The sequence below is a fragment of the Acanthochromis polyacanthus genome, chromosome 4 (assembly GCF_021347895.1).
Source record: "Acanthochromis polyacanthus isolate Apoly-LR-REF ecotype Palm Island chromosome 4, KAUST_Apoly_ChrSc, whole genome shotgun sequence".
Lineage (NCBI taxonomy): Eukaryota > Metazoa > Chordata > Actinopteri > Pomacentridae > Acanthochromis > Acanthochromis polyacanthus.
Genome location: NC_067116.1, coordinates 31,679,116 through 31,694,974, shown reverse-complemented (window position 1 = coordinate 31,694,974; position 15,859 = coordinate 31,679,116). Strand labels below are relative to the sequence as shown.

The window sequence follows — 15,859 nt, the reverse complement described above, 5'->3', positions numbered from 1 at the left end:
AAAGTAGTGGTATGTTCAGGGGACAAACATTAATTAAATATTAAGAGATAAGCTGTTGATTTTCTTAGTTATTTTACTGAATTAACTGTGAGAGAGCATATAATAGTAAGCAAAATGCAGTTTACCTTACAACACTCTGGCTATCTTTTTCACGACACAGGAAAGAAGCTCATCATTATAGGCAGTCTCAGATAGATACAAAAAATTGAAAATAACTTTACCTGGAGTTAAGTTCAACTTTCTCTGCATCCCAATGACCCTGAAGCTGCATGGCCTCTTTCAGCTTGTCCTTCAGCTGCCTCTCCAGAGCTGACATCTCCACACCACTACAGGTGCTCTCTTGTGTTACTCTGGCCTCTAAGTTCATACAGGTAACATGTAGCTGGTGGCTGGCAGCGACACACTCGCCACGCATATCAGACAGAGTTCTATTGAAAAGAGTTATGTATAAAAAGGATTAGAGAATATGCCATTCATTTGAAAGGTCTTACGGGGTATATTTCACTCATACAATTACGAGCCATTTGTATTTGAAGCTCTGAGATCAGTGCTTTGAAGTGTCTTTAGTGTAAGTTACAGAACAGTCTCTGACTTGACAAAGGTGTCTATGAGCTGAGTAGTCACTGTTACAGCAAATTACTCTTCAACAAAGAGATTCAACATTACAGAAGCCATGTCTTCCTCATGCCAAGAGCTCAAGTTTTGTCCTGATGGATGATTTTAACAGTGAGCACAGTCACCTTAAGCCATCTGTGCCCTCAGTGAGGAAACAATAAGCAGGGAGACCAGCGACCCTGCTGACCTCTTCCACTTTGATCCTTGGCTGAGAAAGATGGATTGTGGTCACAATCGTGAGTGTGAAACACAAGAGAGGTGGGGGTTCTTGTGGAATCCTGCATTGCCAGAGGAATTTTGGCAGTTTGCCACACTCACCTGTCAGTGAAAGTCCTTAGCTGGGTGAAAGTGCTCCGCAGAGAGGCGGCCTGGCGCCACAGTGCTCTGACACGAGCCTGTTCACGACTCAACCGCGAGGCGCAAGTCTGCAGAGACAAGCAGACGAGGCGACTAGAGACTGCCGGGTAGGTGGTAAGGGTTGCTCACAGCAACCTTTGATTTCATTGTGATCCCAAACAGATGCAATACTGGAACTCCTGGACTCACACTGGCACACATACAAATAATTGGATTTCCCTGAATCAACAGATGTAGTTCATTTACAGCACGAACGCCAGATTGTTTGCACAAAATTTTCCTCCCCCTCAGCAGTTGGAATGTTTTCACAGGAAACAACAACTCAAAAATCATAGCAATGAAATGAACAGGGAATGAGAATGAATTGAGGAAACTGGCTATGAATGGAATTCCTACCCCATGTGAACTCAACAGGAGTTTAATTGCACAATCTTTCTGTAGAAAGGGATGAACTTGAGCTTTCCCTGTTGCCTTTCTGACTCGAGCACTTCATTTTTGTGGTTTTTCTCACCTCTTGCTCTCTGCGCAGACGGGTATCGCACAACTCAACATCTTCACGGGCCTTCCATAAACTCTCTGTTAGCTCCTTGTTGACAGTAGCTGCTTGGTCCAGTTGTTCCCGCAGCACAGAGTTCACCTGGCTGAGACTGGCACACCTGAAAATACCAAATCTCATGAGACAATGACAAGCAACTGTCTTGGCAACCTCCTACAAACTGCATCACATCACCCAAACTTCACACAGCCAGCTTATCACCTGTACATCTACAGTCTTTAGATCCACCCTTACCAACCGCACTTAAAGGGTGAACATGTGTGACAGATTTCCAATGTCTGTGTCAACTTAGATTTAATTTCCACCAGATCTGCTAGTAGAGTCATTTACAAAATGTTTACATCATCCTCACAGTCAACACACACCCTGCTGCAGTAAGGCACGCACAGTGTAATGTTCGGTTATCTGTCTGAGAGCGAGCCAAACCCTTCTTGTATGTACAGGATGATATCGTGTTTAAAAGGAACTGAGATGTGGGGAAAGAGAGAATCAGTAATGCCAACATGTATGTGGTAAGTGAGGTGTGTGGCCTTATCTTTACATTACACTGACATTATAAATTGTTTAAGCAGGTAAAACTTGGCAATTCTGCAATGAGTGATATTTTTAGGCAATAAAAATGATCACTTCCTGGCAAAGTTTCTACCATGGGTATTTCAAATAAAGCTCTGTAACTGGATAAATCACAGGGTATTAAAATCTGGCCTCCGCTCCAGAGGTTGGCCCACACTTAATGTGAAGCATTATTAAAATACCTTACAACAGAGCCAGCACAGCCCCACTAATTGTCTCTGACAAATTGGATGCTGAGGTTATCTGCCAAGGGCAAGTTCCACCTTCTCCCTGCACCAGGGGCAGGGAAAAATTGAAAAGATCTGGCAACTGCTGGGAATATCTCTGGTTCACATACTTCTCAGAAATATTTTTGACTTGATTTCTGCTTTTGAACAAGAAACAGAAAAAGAAAACAGAAGCAAATTTCAAACAGGCTTGTCCATGAATTTACTGTTCTAAGTCTACATCCAAATAGCAGCTCCCCGCTGATGCAGGTTTTCTGATTTTTGGACTTAAAACGTTGTGCATTTTTCCCCTAATATGTATTCCTTATGAATACAGAAGTTTTAATCTTGGCTGGGTAACCTGGCTACCTGCACTGCATTATGCCCATCACTCACCTCCTCTGCTCCTCCTCCAGCTGAGCAGACTTATTCTGGATGGTCATGCTGAGCTCCTGTTCTGCTCGCTGCTGACGCTCGGCTGAGTCCAGGTGGCCCTGCAGCTGAACACACACACACCATCTTTACTGGCATCCTGATAACACTTCAAGTATATGGCAGCAGCAGCATGTCTGCTTGATATTTATGAGGCAACATAATTACAGTGTAAATCCACTAATACAAACTCTGTATGGGGGCTAAGCAGCCAAGAATAATATTTGGATGAATTAAATATGTTCAAATGAAAGCGCAAATGTTCCACCTGTTTCTGAATTCCTGTTTACTATTTACTGCACCGCATTTACTCTCCACCATCTAACCTGAGTAGCCAGATTCTGGGTGTGCAAGTTTATTTACTATTTAGTGCACTCAAAAATTCCAAAATGGAACAAAATTAGTTGTGTTCATGACATGTCCTTTCTGCTAACAATTTGACAATACACTGCTCTAAATTTGTACATATGTAAAATTACATTTATGTGACTCAACACCTGTCAGAGATGACAGAAAACGATGACGATTGATAAATGTTCAAAATCTTTATGGCTCAGTAATGAGTGAATCATTAAGTGTTGATTACACATAAAGTACACAGCCCTTGTTATATTTCCAGGCCTGTTTGACTCTTGTACTAGTTGGTAGAGAGGCTATGAGTAGTTGATTAGTTGTCAACTATTAATTTAAACTATTAATTTAATATTAATAACAAAATGTCATAAAAATACTATCTTGGTTTTGCAAAACACAGTTTTTCTCCACATTTTTTAGTATTTCATGACATTTTGTGGACCAGTCAACTTACTGATTTATTAAGCAACAATGATGTTGTGATAATGCTGTGATAATGATTAATTTTATCCATATCACCAAGCACTGTACAGTACACTTTCTTCGTCATGTGAAAGATTTTACCAACTCTCTGATTTGGAAAAACCTAAAGCTTTGAAAAAACAACCAAAAACAGCTTGATTCGAGTTTTGCTAGCAGGGCAGTTAGCTGAAGTCATTTCAGCCTAGTTGGGTGTAAGGAGCAGACAGGCCTCTAGATGACCCTAGTGGGCTGATTAGACTTAAGTTTTGAGTAATTATATCTTTGTAATGCTGATCCTTAAAAGTGATGCTGCCATGTGGACTCACCAACAATCTCATCTTTTCAGACTCTGAAGTTTTCTCCAGCACCTGCTCTTCTAGTTCCCCACACCTCCTCTTGTACTGGAGAACCTAGTATAAAACAAAAACAAGGTGCTTATAATGTTTGCATGTAAAGATAAATTGGATGTCTGAATTGTGAGATCCATTTCTTGCCACCTTGGTCTGCAGCTTCTGAACCAGCTGTGCTTGTTTCTGCTGGGCTTCCTGGTAGACCTGCAGTTTTTGTCTATAGGCCCTTTCCTTGTTCTGTAGTTGCAAGGATCCTGGTGATACACTGTCCTGGTCTGAGTCCACTGTTGAGTGCAACATCAGCATCTGGTCGAGCTGGACAGAGTAGCAACAAATAAACTTTATATGTAACACATTACAACAAACAGCCTACATCCACTTTGCAATGATTTATAAGTTTACTGGCTGCAGATAAGGTACAGCCTAACACAATCCAACTTGTAACATTGGATTAACTCAGATGTACAGCCGGAAACTGATTCTGAAAAAGATTAATGATACAGAAAGCCCCGGCCCTCAAATTGACAGGACTGGTTACTGAGGTCTATTATGTATGAATTTTGAGGCTGCCATTCGTACGCTGCAGTTTCAATGTGAAAATGTTCAGCCATGGCACTGACTGCTTATTTCATCCATGATGTGTCTTCCAACATGAAAAAAAAAAACACAATATGATTTTCATCAGAGGAGATTTTTAAACCACATATCCACTCCGAAAGTTACAAAAATAGATTTTATAGCATAGTGCAACAGTTGGGCTAAAAGGCAGGTTTGATTTCAGGTTAACTGTTATCAGTTTTTATCTGTTGCCTTTGTGAAATGTGTTTCAGAAGAAAGTTATTGCATGGGAGCTTTACAAAATATATTTCTGAGTTATTCTACAAAAGCCTGTTCATGCATAAAGAAATATTTTTCCCCAATAAGAAATTTGTGATTATCTATTACACGGTTCAATGAAATGAAAATCGGATTTCCTCAATACTGATGAAATTAAATATACACATAGGATGTTTTACACAAGAACAATGGTAAACATAGCAAAACCTATACAGCAGCAGTAACAACATGATGGCTGAACAAACACTCGCTTGACTTGATGGGGTGACGATATCAGCATCAGGTTATATAATGTCCAAGTGCTTTTTTGTATTTGCATGTATGGTTGTAACTGATATATGCATTTAACAACAGAAATACAAATGTCCTGGTCTTTCTTATTGTGGAATCTCATATTCTCTTCCATATCTGAAATCCAAATGTCCTTTAACCTCTCAACCTCATACAACCTACACTCCCTCTGCGCTGGTGCCAGACACCCTCTCCTCAATAATACAAACCACATGGCCCTAGAGTACTACGTACAACATACTGCGTGCCTCCAGCTGCCCTTGCCGACTTCTCATTTAAGAGAGAGGAAGAGAGCGAGAGCGAGGGAGCCCCCTTCCCTGCAACACACTCCAAACCACCATCCAAGCCCTTCAAATCAACCCTGCGACCCATTCCCTCCCTCCTCTCTTCTGTACCTCATCTCTTCTCTGGGTGCTTAATCTCTCCAGCAGGCTCCAAGAGAGCCAAGACAATAGTCTCACTGTTCAACACTGGACCCAGCCACTTTGCCACCATTATTAACACATTTTCAAATGCCCTTTTCAGAAATTTATACTACAAACTACACCAACGGCCATCACGCACTTGGCTCTGTGTGTTTGGTTTTTTTCTCTGAGGACCTGGAGAGCACAAAAACTTCTTTTACTGCCCGTTGTTTGAGGTGACAGCTTTAGGGACTGAGAAGGGAGGAACAACATGGGCGGAGTGTTTGAAACACACAGAACTGCAGCAGCTGTGTTTAAAGGGACTCCTGGAAACAGCTGTGTGCCGAGCATTAGAGATTATGCATCTTTTCAAGTATTTTGGCATAGCTTTTGTAATAATACTGACTTACTAACAAGCATATACTTTATAAATACATCTTAAATACATAGTCATAGCACATGGTGTTTACCATAACACATGAGCACAATCTACATCTCGAGCCCTGTAAAGAGATCTGACACTGATACAATGTAATTCATCTAGACATATCAAAACCAAATCAATCGGACAAAAAGATGCTCACAAACACAAAAGACTCAGTTATCTTCACTGGAGGCTGCTTCCAAAAGTTTGTCAATTCCCATCAAACCTTTATGTAAAAATACTTCACAGCTGAAATAAAAATTCTTGCAACCTGGTACAATTTTATCTCTATTGCTAATGACAACTGTACAGGGGGTGAATTTTTATGTAACTCACCCATTTAAATAGTATTAAGGCTAAATGTAATGCACAATTAAGAGCATGGCCACTTTTAATGACAAATGGGTGTTGTAACAGGACAGTCCATGGCCCAGAGACATTTGCATAGCCCCTCATGCACCACCTCTTTTCTCATTAAAGGATTAGCCAGAAGTTTAGAGGAATCAGGTACTTCCAAGATGGTGATTCCCAGAGCACCATACTGAGCTTCAAAACTACTGTGCATAAAACCAGTGAGTGACATTGTGAAGAGTTTGTCCATCTTATTATGCATTCAACAGATAGCTTTCCACTACAGGAGCTCAGGGAAGGTGCAAATGTTTACACAAATCCCCAAACCATGATACTGCCTCCACCATGCTTGACAGTAGGTACTGAACATGCTGGAGATAATGCTTCTCCTGTCCTTCTGCATACCCTCACATTAGCAGGAGGAAGATAAAACTGGAAACTGGACTCATTTGACCACAGAATTTTCTTTCAATTCTTGTCTGTGAAGTTTTTGTGTGTTTGGGCCCAAGGACGCCGGGCTAATCTCTGTCTCTCATTGATCAGGGGCTTCTTGTCAGCCTTTTGGGACCTTAAGTCATGATCTAAAAGTCGGTCACACACAGTGCAGGTGAAAACACTGGACACCAGTTTGATTTGAGCACTCCTGCTGAAGCTCCTTTCATCATTTGGCGTTTTCGCTGCACATGCGGATCAGGATGTGGTCATTTCCTTGCCAAAGAAACTCTTGGATGCCCAGATCTTCATTGTCTTTCCAAGCTGTTTGGTTGATCTGTTTTTCTGCAGAGTGTATTCAACTGCTGAAGGACTGCATCTTCACTTTCTGGCTATCTGGTGGCAGCTGTACCCTTCCTACCTGAGAATATGTATCTCAGGTGTGTTTCCTGGGTTCCTTGCTTTAGCCATTTTTGTCTCTCGAGAACTTTCGAAAGTGCTGGCTTTATATAGTCACGAAGCAACAAAAAAAAAACAACAACAAAGATTGTGTCTTTTAATAAAAAGCACAACCTTCATTAGTGGATCACTAGTACCAAATGATCAAATACTTAAAATTTCTTATGCATTTTTATGGAACCAATCAATTTTTAGTTTTTAATTGCTTTTTAAAGATTTGTTCAGTGTTTTGGCTGTGACTGTACCACAAGAAATTGCACTTTAACACCTAAGAGTGATTCTTAATGTAATATTTCACAAATGCATGGGGTGTCCAAAAACTTTTTTTTCCCCATCACTGTACATGGAATGAAAACTGGGCTTTTAGCGCTGCAAACTTCAAACTGTCAGAAAGGTCAATGTCATATCAAAAACCTCTAAAATGAAACAGAGCAATAACTTTTTAAACATGTATGGCTGCTCACTCTGCAACATGGCAGAAGGCCAAAAATGTCAAAGATCCTTCCAAAGGTTTACCTACGGAAATCTTGTTACAACTTTACATTTTACTCTACATAAATCTTAGAGACTTTTCCCCATGTGGTCAAATTGTGATACACACCATCACCAGTCTTTCCTAGAGGGAGAATGTGCCGTTCACTTCCATCAAAAACTACCACTGCTGTGCACTGCACTCTCTCTACCTTGGTGTGCACTCAATGACCAGGTGTCCCTGGCAACTCCTGAGGGTCCCCGCCCTACCCTGATGTGGAGGGTTGTTTGCGCTTTTTCATACATAGCTGCAGTGTGTGGGCTTCTTGCCAGCGCCTCGCCCCGCTCACTACAGAGATGACGCTTTTTTATGGTTTCTCCCCAGTCAGCTGTAAAGCAGGAGGCCGGGGCTGCTCTGGATTAGCCATGCTCCAATGCAGGAAGCTCCCAGGAGGGCGCCATAACAGTCTGATGTGGAGACCCCCCACCTTCACTACGCCACCATCTACTCCCTTACTCTGCTTGCATCATTAAATCTCATCACCCACATCTCCAAGTGAGCTTGAACTCGTTGTTCTTCACAACACACCCCAACACAGTGGTGTCTGTTAAAAGGCGAAAGAGAGAAGCAAGTAATCCCCGTCCTCTATCTGCTCTAACTCTGGGGCTTATAGAGCTTACTGGGGGCCCAGAAGTGTGCTCGCTGAACACGCTTGCTATTTATGATCTGCTTCTGAGCACAATCACCCTTGAGCAGCCTCCACGGCTCCCTAAAGTGAGCTGAGCCCAGTTCCACTACAGCCCAACTTTTTGAGGTCATCTACTACCATTCTGCAATAATGTTCAAAATGCAATTGCTACAAAAACAGCCTTTATGTCATGGTATGTTTTATGCCTCCATATGGTTGCTATGGCCTTTTTCTTTTTTCATTCCCAAGTATCTGTTTCTTGAGCCCTGCTTATGGTTCCAAAGTGTAAGACTTTTCAGGCTCTTAAAATGTGCTTTGAATTAGCTTTTTATATTTCTTGATATTTATGATTTGTGCCACTCCTTGCATTGTCTCTTTTGATAAATATTTCAAACAACATCAAGGGATAATCTTGCTTTGATTCATCTGCCAACAAGCAACAAGAGAATCATTTTCAAGGCCCTCGTGAAGGCTTTGGTGTTCGGGCCAAAAGTTGCTCCCCTGCTCATGTGGTAGATCAAAATCCAATCCATTCAGTTACTAAGTTATGATTATAACATTCTCTCACTGACCTAATGTCACAACATTTGGAGATCTTGATAACCCACCACTTTATCTCACCGGTCAAATGGGTCTTGTGAAATACATTTCTTAAGTTGCTTTTCTCCTACTTCTAATAAATAACACCAGCATCATGGATTCATACCTGTTTTCTATACAAATATACATTTTCCAGCACATTCAGAAGCTTATGCACAGCCCAAGTCCTCTGTCTTTCAAACTTTGACTCACCCAGAGCGACATCTGGCCTTGAGTGCACAGTCCAGCCAGCATGTGAAGGGTTACAGCTGCAATCGTTTTCTCTGGCTTGGCGTGGGCCCAGAGGCTTAATAAAGGGAATTAATGGAGTGCACTATCTGTCAGATTCCTAAACACAGCTGGAGCGGATGTCCATCGCCCCCAAGCTGCCCAAAACTTACTATCCTACTTGAACAACATACCCGTCCCCCCCACTCTTCCCCTCACATTACCCCCTGAGTGCTGACTCTGTGAAAGAGCCCCAGCTGATTGTGAAAGCTGTTTATGTATCATCACTGACGGTAATTACACAATGTGGGATAACAAACAGGGAGAGTGGAAGGGAGGAGGAGGAACTGCTGTGAGCACGTTACCATATAGTGAACTCTCTGGTTATGGAGACAGCTGCTGTGGTGGCATACAGGAATACAAGTGATCTGTGTAAATATGGCAAACTAATAATGTGTTCTGTGTACTTACAAGCGTGTGGCTTGTCTTACAGCACTCAACACAAATGCCCCCTGGCAAGGACTCCACAAAACCTACACACACATACATCCACTCAGTTCAAGACTTCACATCTGATTAGACATTTCTGACATGTAAAAAGGAACTGAAAAGCTTAATGATTTTAAAGTCAGGTAACACGAGAGGCCTAATGTCAAATGCTGAAAGGTTTAATGGAATACTTTCATCGCAAATTCAGTATTCAGAGGGGCTTTTAAGCATATTTCTCTTGGGAAGGCAATTAATTTTCACAATTTTCATTGATAGTTGAGAGAGTCAGACTTTTGGCAGCATTCCATTCAAACTGCAGCCTAATTGAATGGGTTTGTGCCAGCAGGAAAACAAACTGCAAACAGAGAGGGGTAGCAGGGGAAAAGAAGACAGTAATACAATCCTTCAAAACCGACTTTATCTGCTCAAACTATGTTTGACAGGGTTCTTATGGAGAGACCAAGGGGATTCAAGATTCCAGAGGGCACTGGCAAAATGGCAGTTGGTGTCAGAAATCATTCAGCGGGAGTTATCTTTATCCAACGGACTGCCACACTGCAGTATTGTTGGGGGCAGCCGCTAAGTGTTCAGGCAGCAGGGTATGTATGTCTATGTATGAGAAAATGCACACTGGCAGGCTCCAAAAGCAACACAGAGGGTTCAGAATTCACCCTAACATGCTCTCCAACCTCATGAGGCGGTGCAAACTCACAAACTGGGTCAAGGTTTATCCTGGTTCAGGTGCAATTTTCTGGGGTCAGCAGAGATCACGATGAATGACTTAAGAGAGACACAGAGGAAGGCTTTCAGAGTCCAGGTGTGACTTCACCAGTATTGCGTTAAATAGTCTTCTGTCAACTCAAACGGAGTCAAGAAAATCTGGGAAAACTGGGGATTTGGGACGTTTCTAAACTGTCACACATGTTGTGGTGGATTGACTTGGGCTGACATTATGACACATCAGCACTGGGTGGATTTTAGAAGTAGAAATTTATTTATCATGTCTAGTAGATAGATGGATACCTGATTTCAAACTGAAAAAATAATATATTAAAGAAATAGTTTTGACATTTTGTGAATATACTTAGAGCTCAATGGAAAATTCAATGCCATCCTCATGTGCGCACACTAAATTTGAAGTTATCGCCAGCAAACAACATTAAAGGATAATCTTGATTTGATTCATCTGCCAACAAGCAACAAGAGAATCATTTTCAGCTTATGTAAGCTTAGGACAAAGGCTGGAAACAACTACCCCGGCTCTCTTCAAAGACTTAAAAAAAATCTGTCACCACCAGTTCAGAATCCCTAATGCTCAATAATCATCCCATTATATATTTATGCGTTTGCATAATAATTTGCACAACCCTGAAAGACGTGGCTTCCTGGAGTCTTTTCATCATTGCGAGTTTACCAGGCAACCAGTAAAAACTTCAGTGTCACTAAATCAGCTGGAAAATAACTAAGCAACAAATACACACCAATCAGCCACAACATTAAAGCTGTCTGTTGAACACTGTGTACCTCCCGCTCGTGGTGCCATAACAGCTCTGATCCATCAGCACATGTGCACAGGACTTCAGGAGGTGTCCTGTGGTGTTTGGCACCAGGACGTTGGCAGCTTATTCTTTGGGTTCTGTGGGCTGCAGGGTGGAGTCTACACAGATCAGGCTTGTTACGGCACATCCCATGGATGCTCGAATGGGATCTGAGGAGTTTAGAGACTTGGTTCTGGGTCTCTTCTCTTACTGTCGGGGAGTAAGAGAGTTCCTCCCAAGAGTCCTGGCATTCAGTGCTATACATTTGACTTGTTATTGTTTTCAAAGTTGTGTACAGATGGGAAAATTAAACTCCAGAAGACTACACTCCAACTGGAGTTGTACTTTTGTCCTCGAAAGAACACACTGTGCAGGATTCTGAACAATGTCGAAATTAGTGAGGCAAATTTCAGTTTCAATACTCAATGTAAATTACTCAGGAAAGAAAGTTCAAGCTTCGGGAAACTGGAACAAATGCTGGCTAAACGGTTGCTCACAATATTTCAGGGGACTGCAAGTTGGAAGAGACATTTGCCAAAATGGTTTCAAATGACAAAAACATCAGAAATTATCACTGATATCACAAGCTAATAACCAAAGTGAATCACTGAGCAACTCTTATTTTGACATATGATGGTAAATAAATATTGTCTGACTGCTTCATCAAGAGTAAGTGAGATGTACTGATATGGATGTCAAAATCCTACTCTATCAGTGATATGATCCCTTCAGCAGTAAAAGTTGAGGGAGAAAGCTGTGTGAATGTAAGACTGCTGGTCTGAATGTTACCTTCATCCATTTACCATAGTCAAGGCAGCATATTTGGCTCTTGGGCAATGATTAGCACGCTGCATTAACATCGCATAAAAGCAAAGCTGCCAAACAATCCTGCAGAGAAAATAGTAAGGAGAAGACAGGAGCTTTCACTAGAACAGACGAGCCATGACAGGAGTCTTGTAATGAACCTACTGACTTTTCAGACACCACATAAAATATTCAGATTCAAATTACTGCTCTGTTGTCTGAACATCAGAAGTCAGCAACACTTGCTTGTGTTTTTCTGTTTAGTTCCTTTTCACACCTCTAAAAATATCAACAAAATAAATATGCTATATATGCCAAGTTAATTAAGTTATATTTATAGCCCCAGTTTTAAAATAAGTTTCAAGAGCAAAGCAAGCAGTGGGAGTTCATTAGATTTAGGCAGCAGAATGAGGGCAGTGTTATCACAAATGGCTGCTTTGTGCGACGTGAAAAATGAGCTTTTTCTTCGACAGTCTCGAGGGAGGAGGCCAGAGACCTTCACAATTTTCCCCCAAAGCTCCAACTGCTACATGGAGGGGCAACCATGGGGGGCAATGAAGGGAGACGCCGGTCCTCATGAGCACAGGGGGTCTGAGTCTACCTGAACAGACCACAAGGAAACCCTTCATGAACCACCCTCCCCTCTCTTATTTACACTTACAAACACATACACACATGTATCTCGACACACCCCCTTGAACACACACTCGTGTACAATGGATGCTTATGCAGCACTCTAATATGTAATTAAACAAAAATGTCTAAAATATGAGCATGTGCAAAGGTACCTTAACTAATCATGAGTTTGTATAGTCGGTTCCCCCTGCAGCTTTCAATGCAGTACATGCAAAGGTGTTTCAATCGTGCTACACTGTTTGTTTGTTCAGCCCCAAAAGGCTTTCCCTGCTGGAAAAAGTGGTGCTGCACTGATGTTTACTGTAACCATATTCCATTTCAAATGCATGTAGCCTTTTGCAGTCAATGCTCTAGTGTGGTTCACCCTCTTGATCTCATCTCCAGACAAACTTGCATAAATTTACCAACTTCTGTCAACGCTGTCTTAACATCTGTCTTAACATCCCACACGTCAGGCAGGAAGCACAGCTTGTGTGGGAAACAGTAAACACTTTGTGAACAAAAAAGTATTTAGAAATACTAACTAATAAGGCATGAGTTTTTATGGTAACACAGATTGAGAAAAACATAAATAATGGTAGTATAAATTATATGTACCAGCAGTACTTACCTTGGTGAAATCACCTGTGCATTCCATTTAGCCTGTTATATAACTTTTGTTGACATCTTATTCTTTTCCCTCCTGTTGCAGAACAAACATTCAGCTAGACTAGCATGGGTACAACGAATGCTAAAAATGTAAATAAAGTTCCACAGCTTGACCTTGGCCTAAGAATGTGTTGCTCCCCTGTGTCACTCCTACCCTGTCTGTAAGGCTGGTCTGTTTGACCACCGGCTGGTCACGGTGCATCTGGCTGGGAGACAGCTGCTCCCTCAGGGCCCTGCTCTCCTCCAGCTCTGTGACCTCAGAGCTCTCACCTGCGATTAGGAAACAGATCATGCATACTGAAGTGTCAGTCTAACCACATAAGATATACATTAATAACTGATGTGTAGCAAGACAGGGTTATTTGAATTTGGTTCTTTCGTATCAGCATCACAGTTAAAGCACTCTTTCCTACCAGCTGCTGGCTCAGCCAAGTTGCGAGTGATTATCTGGCGGATGCGAGCAGAGACAGGGGTAGGCGTGGCTCCAGACGCTTGTCCATCACCTTGAAGTGTCAGACCTCTCTCTCCTGAGCTGCCATCAGAGTGAAGCAGAGACTCCTCCAACTTCTACAATCACACCAATCATTCAGATATGTCACTTAGCTGAGCACAAAAGGCCTAACTCATTGAAGTTAGACTGCAATGTGTGCAGGCTTCAGTGGCATGCAGAGCGGAGGGTGCAGATTTCAACCAATAAACACCACAAAATGACCTGCTAACACTAGATCTTGGGCAGTTTTGGACCTATGGGATGTGTCTATCTGCATGCCTGCATCATGGCTTCACATTGAAAGGAATTGTTACAGGAACTGAAAAATCTGTTTGTGTCACGTCATGAAGCTGGAAATACAGAAAGATTGGAGAACAATTAAATCACATATACAACAGTATCCAGTTGGTATAGAATGAGCAATTATGGTGGCCATCCACCTAAAATGACACCAAAATCTACCTGCATAATCATGCTATGCAAAAACAGGTAGGAAAGTCATATTTGGCACAGGGGTTTTTCCAAAGTTTCAGTAATGACTCACAGTGTGAAGGACTTTGCATAATGTGATGCTGTATAGACAGTGCCCTAGAAAAAACATTTGGTTGGTCTTTGGCACAGAACTACAAGATTTTTTGCTAAATAAAAGAAGCCTTAATAATATTACGACTTACTTTGTGGTCAGATTAGAAAAGATACAATTGTTTGATTTAGATGGAGTCCAGCATGTTTACCACAAATTTGACCAAGAATACCACAATGAAGCATTGAGACAGGAATGTCATGAAATGGTGTTGGCATGAATGCAAAAGGTGTTGGAGAGATGACATTAAGGATGACATCATGAATACCTGTGGGACTACCAAAATATTGGCTAACAAAATGACTCCCAGTCTGCAAATGCTTGGCAGAACAGAAACATTCCAGCGTGACAACAATGAAAAGTACACTGCCAAAATCACACCAGGGTTTCTAAAAAGGAAATAAATGGAAAGCCTGACCAATAACCTGGTACACAGCCTGATTTGAATCCAATAGAAGATTTAGGTTTGAACATAACTGAGATTTGAATCTTAGTAAGGAATCTAAATTTGTTGCATTGATTTCCTGTGGTGGGATCTGCATTTTTAATTTTGTAAATCTAAAGATCAACCTTTAACAATCCCAGAGCAGAGCAAGTTTCAGCAGCAAAGGGGCTAGTGCAAAAAATAAAATAAAATTAGGGACATCAGCCAAAAAACAAAACAAACAAAAAAACAAGAAATATGCTAAGTGCTTTTGACTTTGTAGTATCACTGTATTGTACATTTTCTTTCTGATATAGAAATTCAGCTATTGCACCCATTCTATGAATGTAGATAGCAAAAGTATTGAACATGATTACTCTAGAATATAATCTTCTATGAGTAGAAAATACATTTTTTGTGTAGAAAAAGTGATAGAAACTGTCAGCGTTTTAGTTTGCACAAGAACAAATACTCTGTTGTTCAACTTAGCTCTGACTAATGGAATTTCAGTGTTGAACAATACAACGTGTTTGAAGTGTACTTATTTTTCTTGTGTAGTGACAGCGATACGACTCGACTTTCAACTGGGAAAATACACTGACATTGCAGGTGTAATTTGGCCATTTGTTTTATCACATCTGTGCTGTCTCTACAGTGTTACAACAGGACATGAAACACGATTAATAAAGCAGTTGTTACCGACCTGAATCACAGCCTCTAGTCGCGGTGAACGACCACCTTCCTCCCGTTGAGAACTCATTGCAAAAAATGGTCCAGTTTTATTGATAAAATGTTTAGCCGTAATAGTACACCCTCCCTAGCTTCAAGACGGAAGCACTGCTAAAGTTAACTAGCGGTTATCTTGCTATATGCTAACCCTTTTCGATAGAAAGCTGTTAAATGTGGAGTCAAACAAAGCAAAAACCTGTCTGGACATTAAACGAAAACATAAAAACTAAAATATATTTAACTCAGTTGGTACCTGCGCTAAGAAAATGATTGAAGGTTCAAAAAATAAATCACTGACAGAGGTTTAAAGTGAAGAAACTTTCGGAGCGACAGCAGCCATGTAGCACCAATGCAATCCCAGGCGATGTCGCTATGGCGACAACAGGCTTCTGGCCCGTTGTCACGGAAACAGAATGCTGGCTTGGGCGTTGCCATGGCAGAGCAGAGG

General features: G+C 41.4%; 1 protein-coding gene across 1 annotated transcript in view; it reads right to left on the bottom strand.

The window, feature by feature from the left end:
- Positions 1-15,831, bottom strand: part of crocc2 (ciliary rootlet coiled-coil, rootletin family member 2) — a 39,677-nt gene extending 23,846 nt beyond the window's left edge. Inside the window, exons 1-9 of the mRNA XM_022201274.2 lie at positions 15,386-15,831; positions 13,599-13,752; positions 13,340-13,455; positions 4,053-4,220; positions 3,882-3,965; positions 2,704-2,807; positions 1,484-1,628; positions 934-1,040; positions 222-428 (exon numbers count right to left, since the gene is read on the bottom strand). Coding sequence (XP_022056966.2) covers positions 222-428; positions 934-1,040; positions 1,484-1,628; positions 2,704-2,807; positions 3,882-3,965; positions 4,053-4,220; positions 13,340-13,455; positions 13,599-13,752; positions 15,386-15,442 — 1,142 coding nt within the window. The 5' untranslated portion in view covers positions 15,443-15,831. The remainder of the gene's footprint in view (positions 1-221; positions 429-933; positions 1,041-1,483; positions 1,629-2,703; positions 2,808-3,881; positions 3,966-4,052; positions 4,221-13,339; positions 13,456-13,598; positions 13,753-15,385) is intronic.
- Between the last annotated feature and the right edge of the window lie 28 nt (positions 15,832-15,859).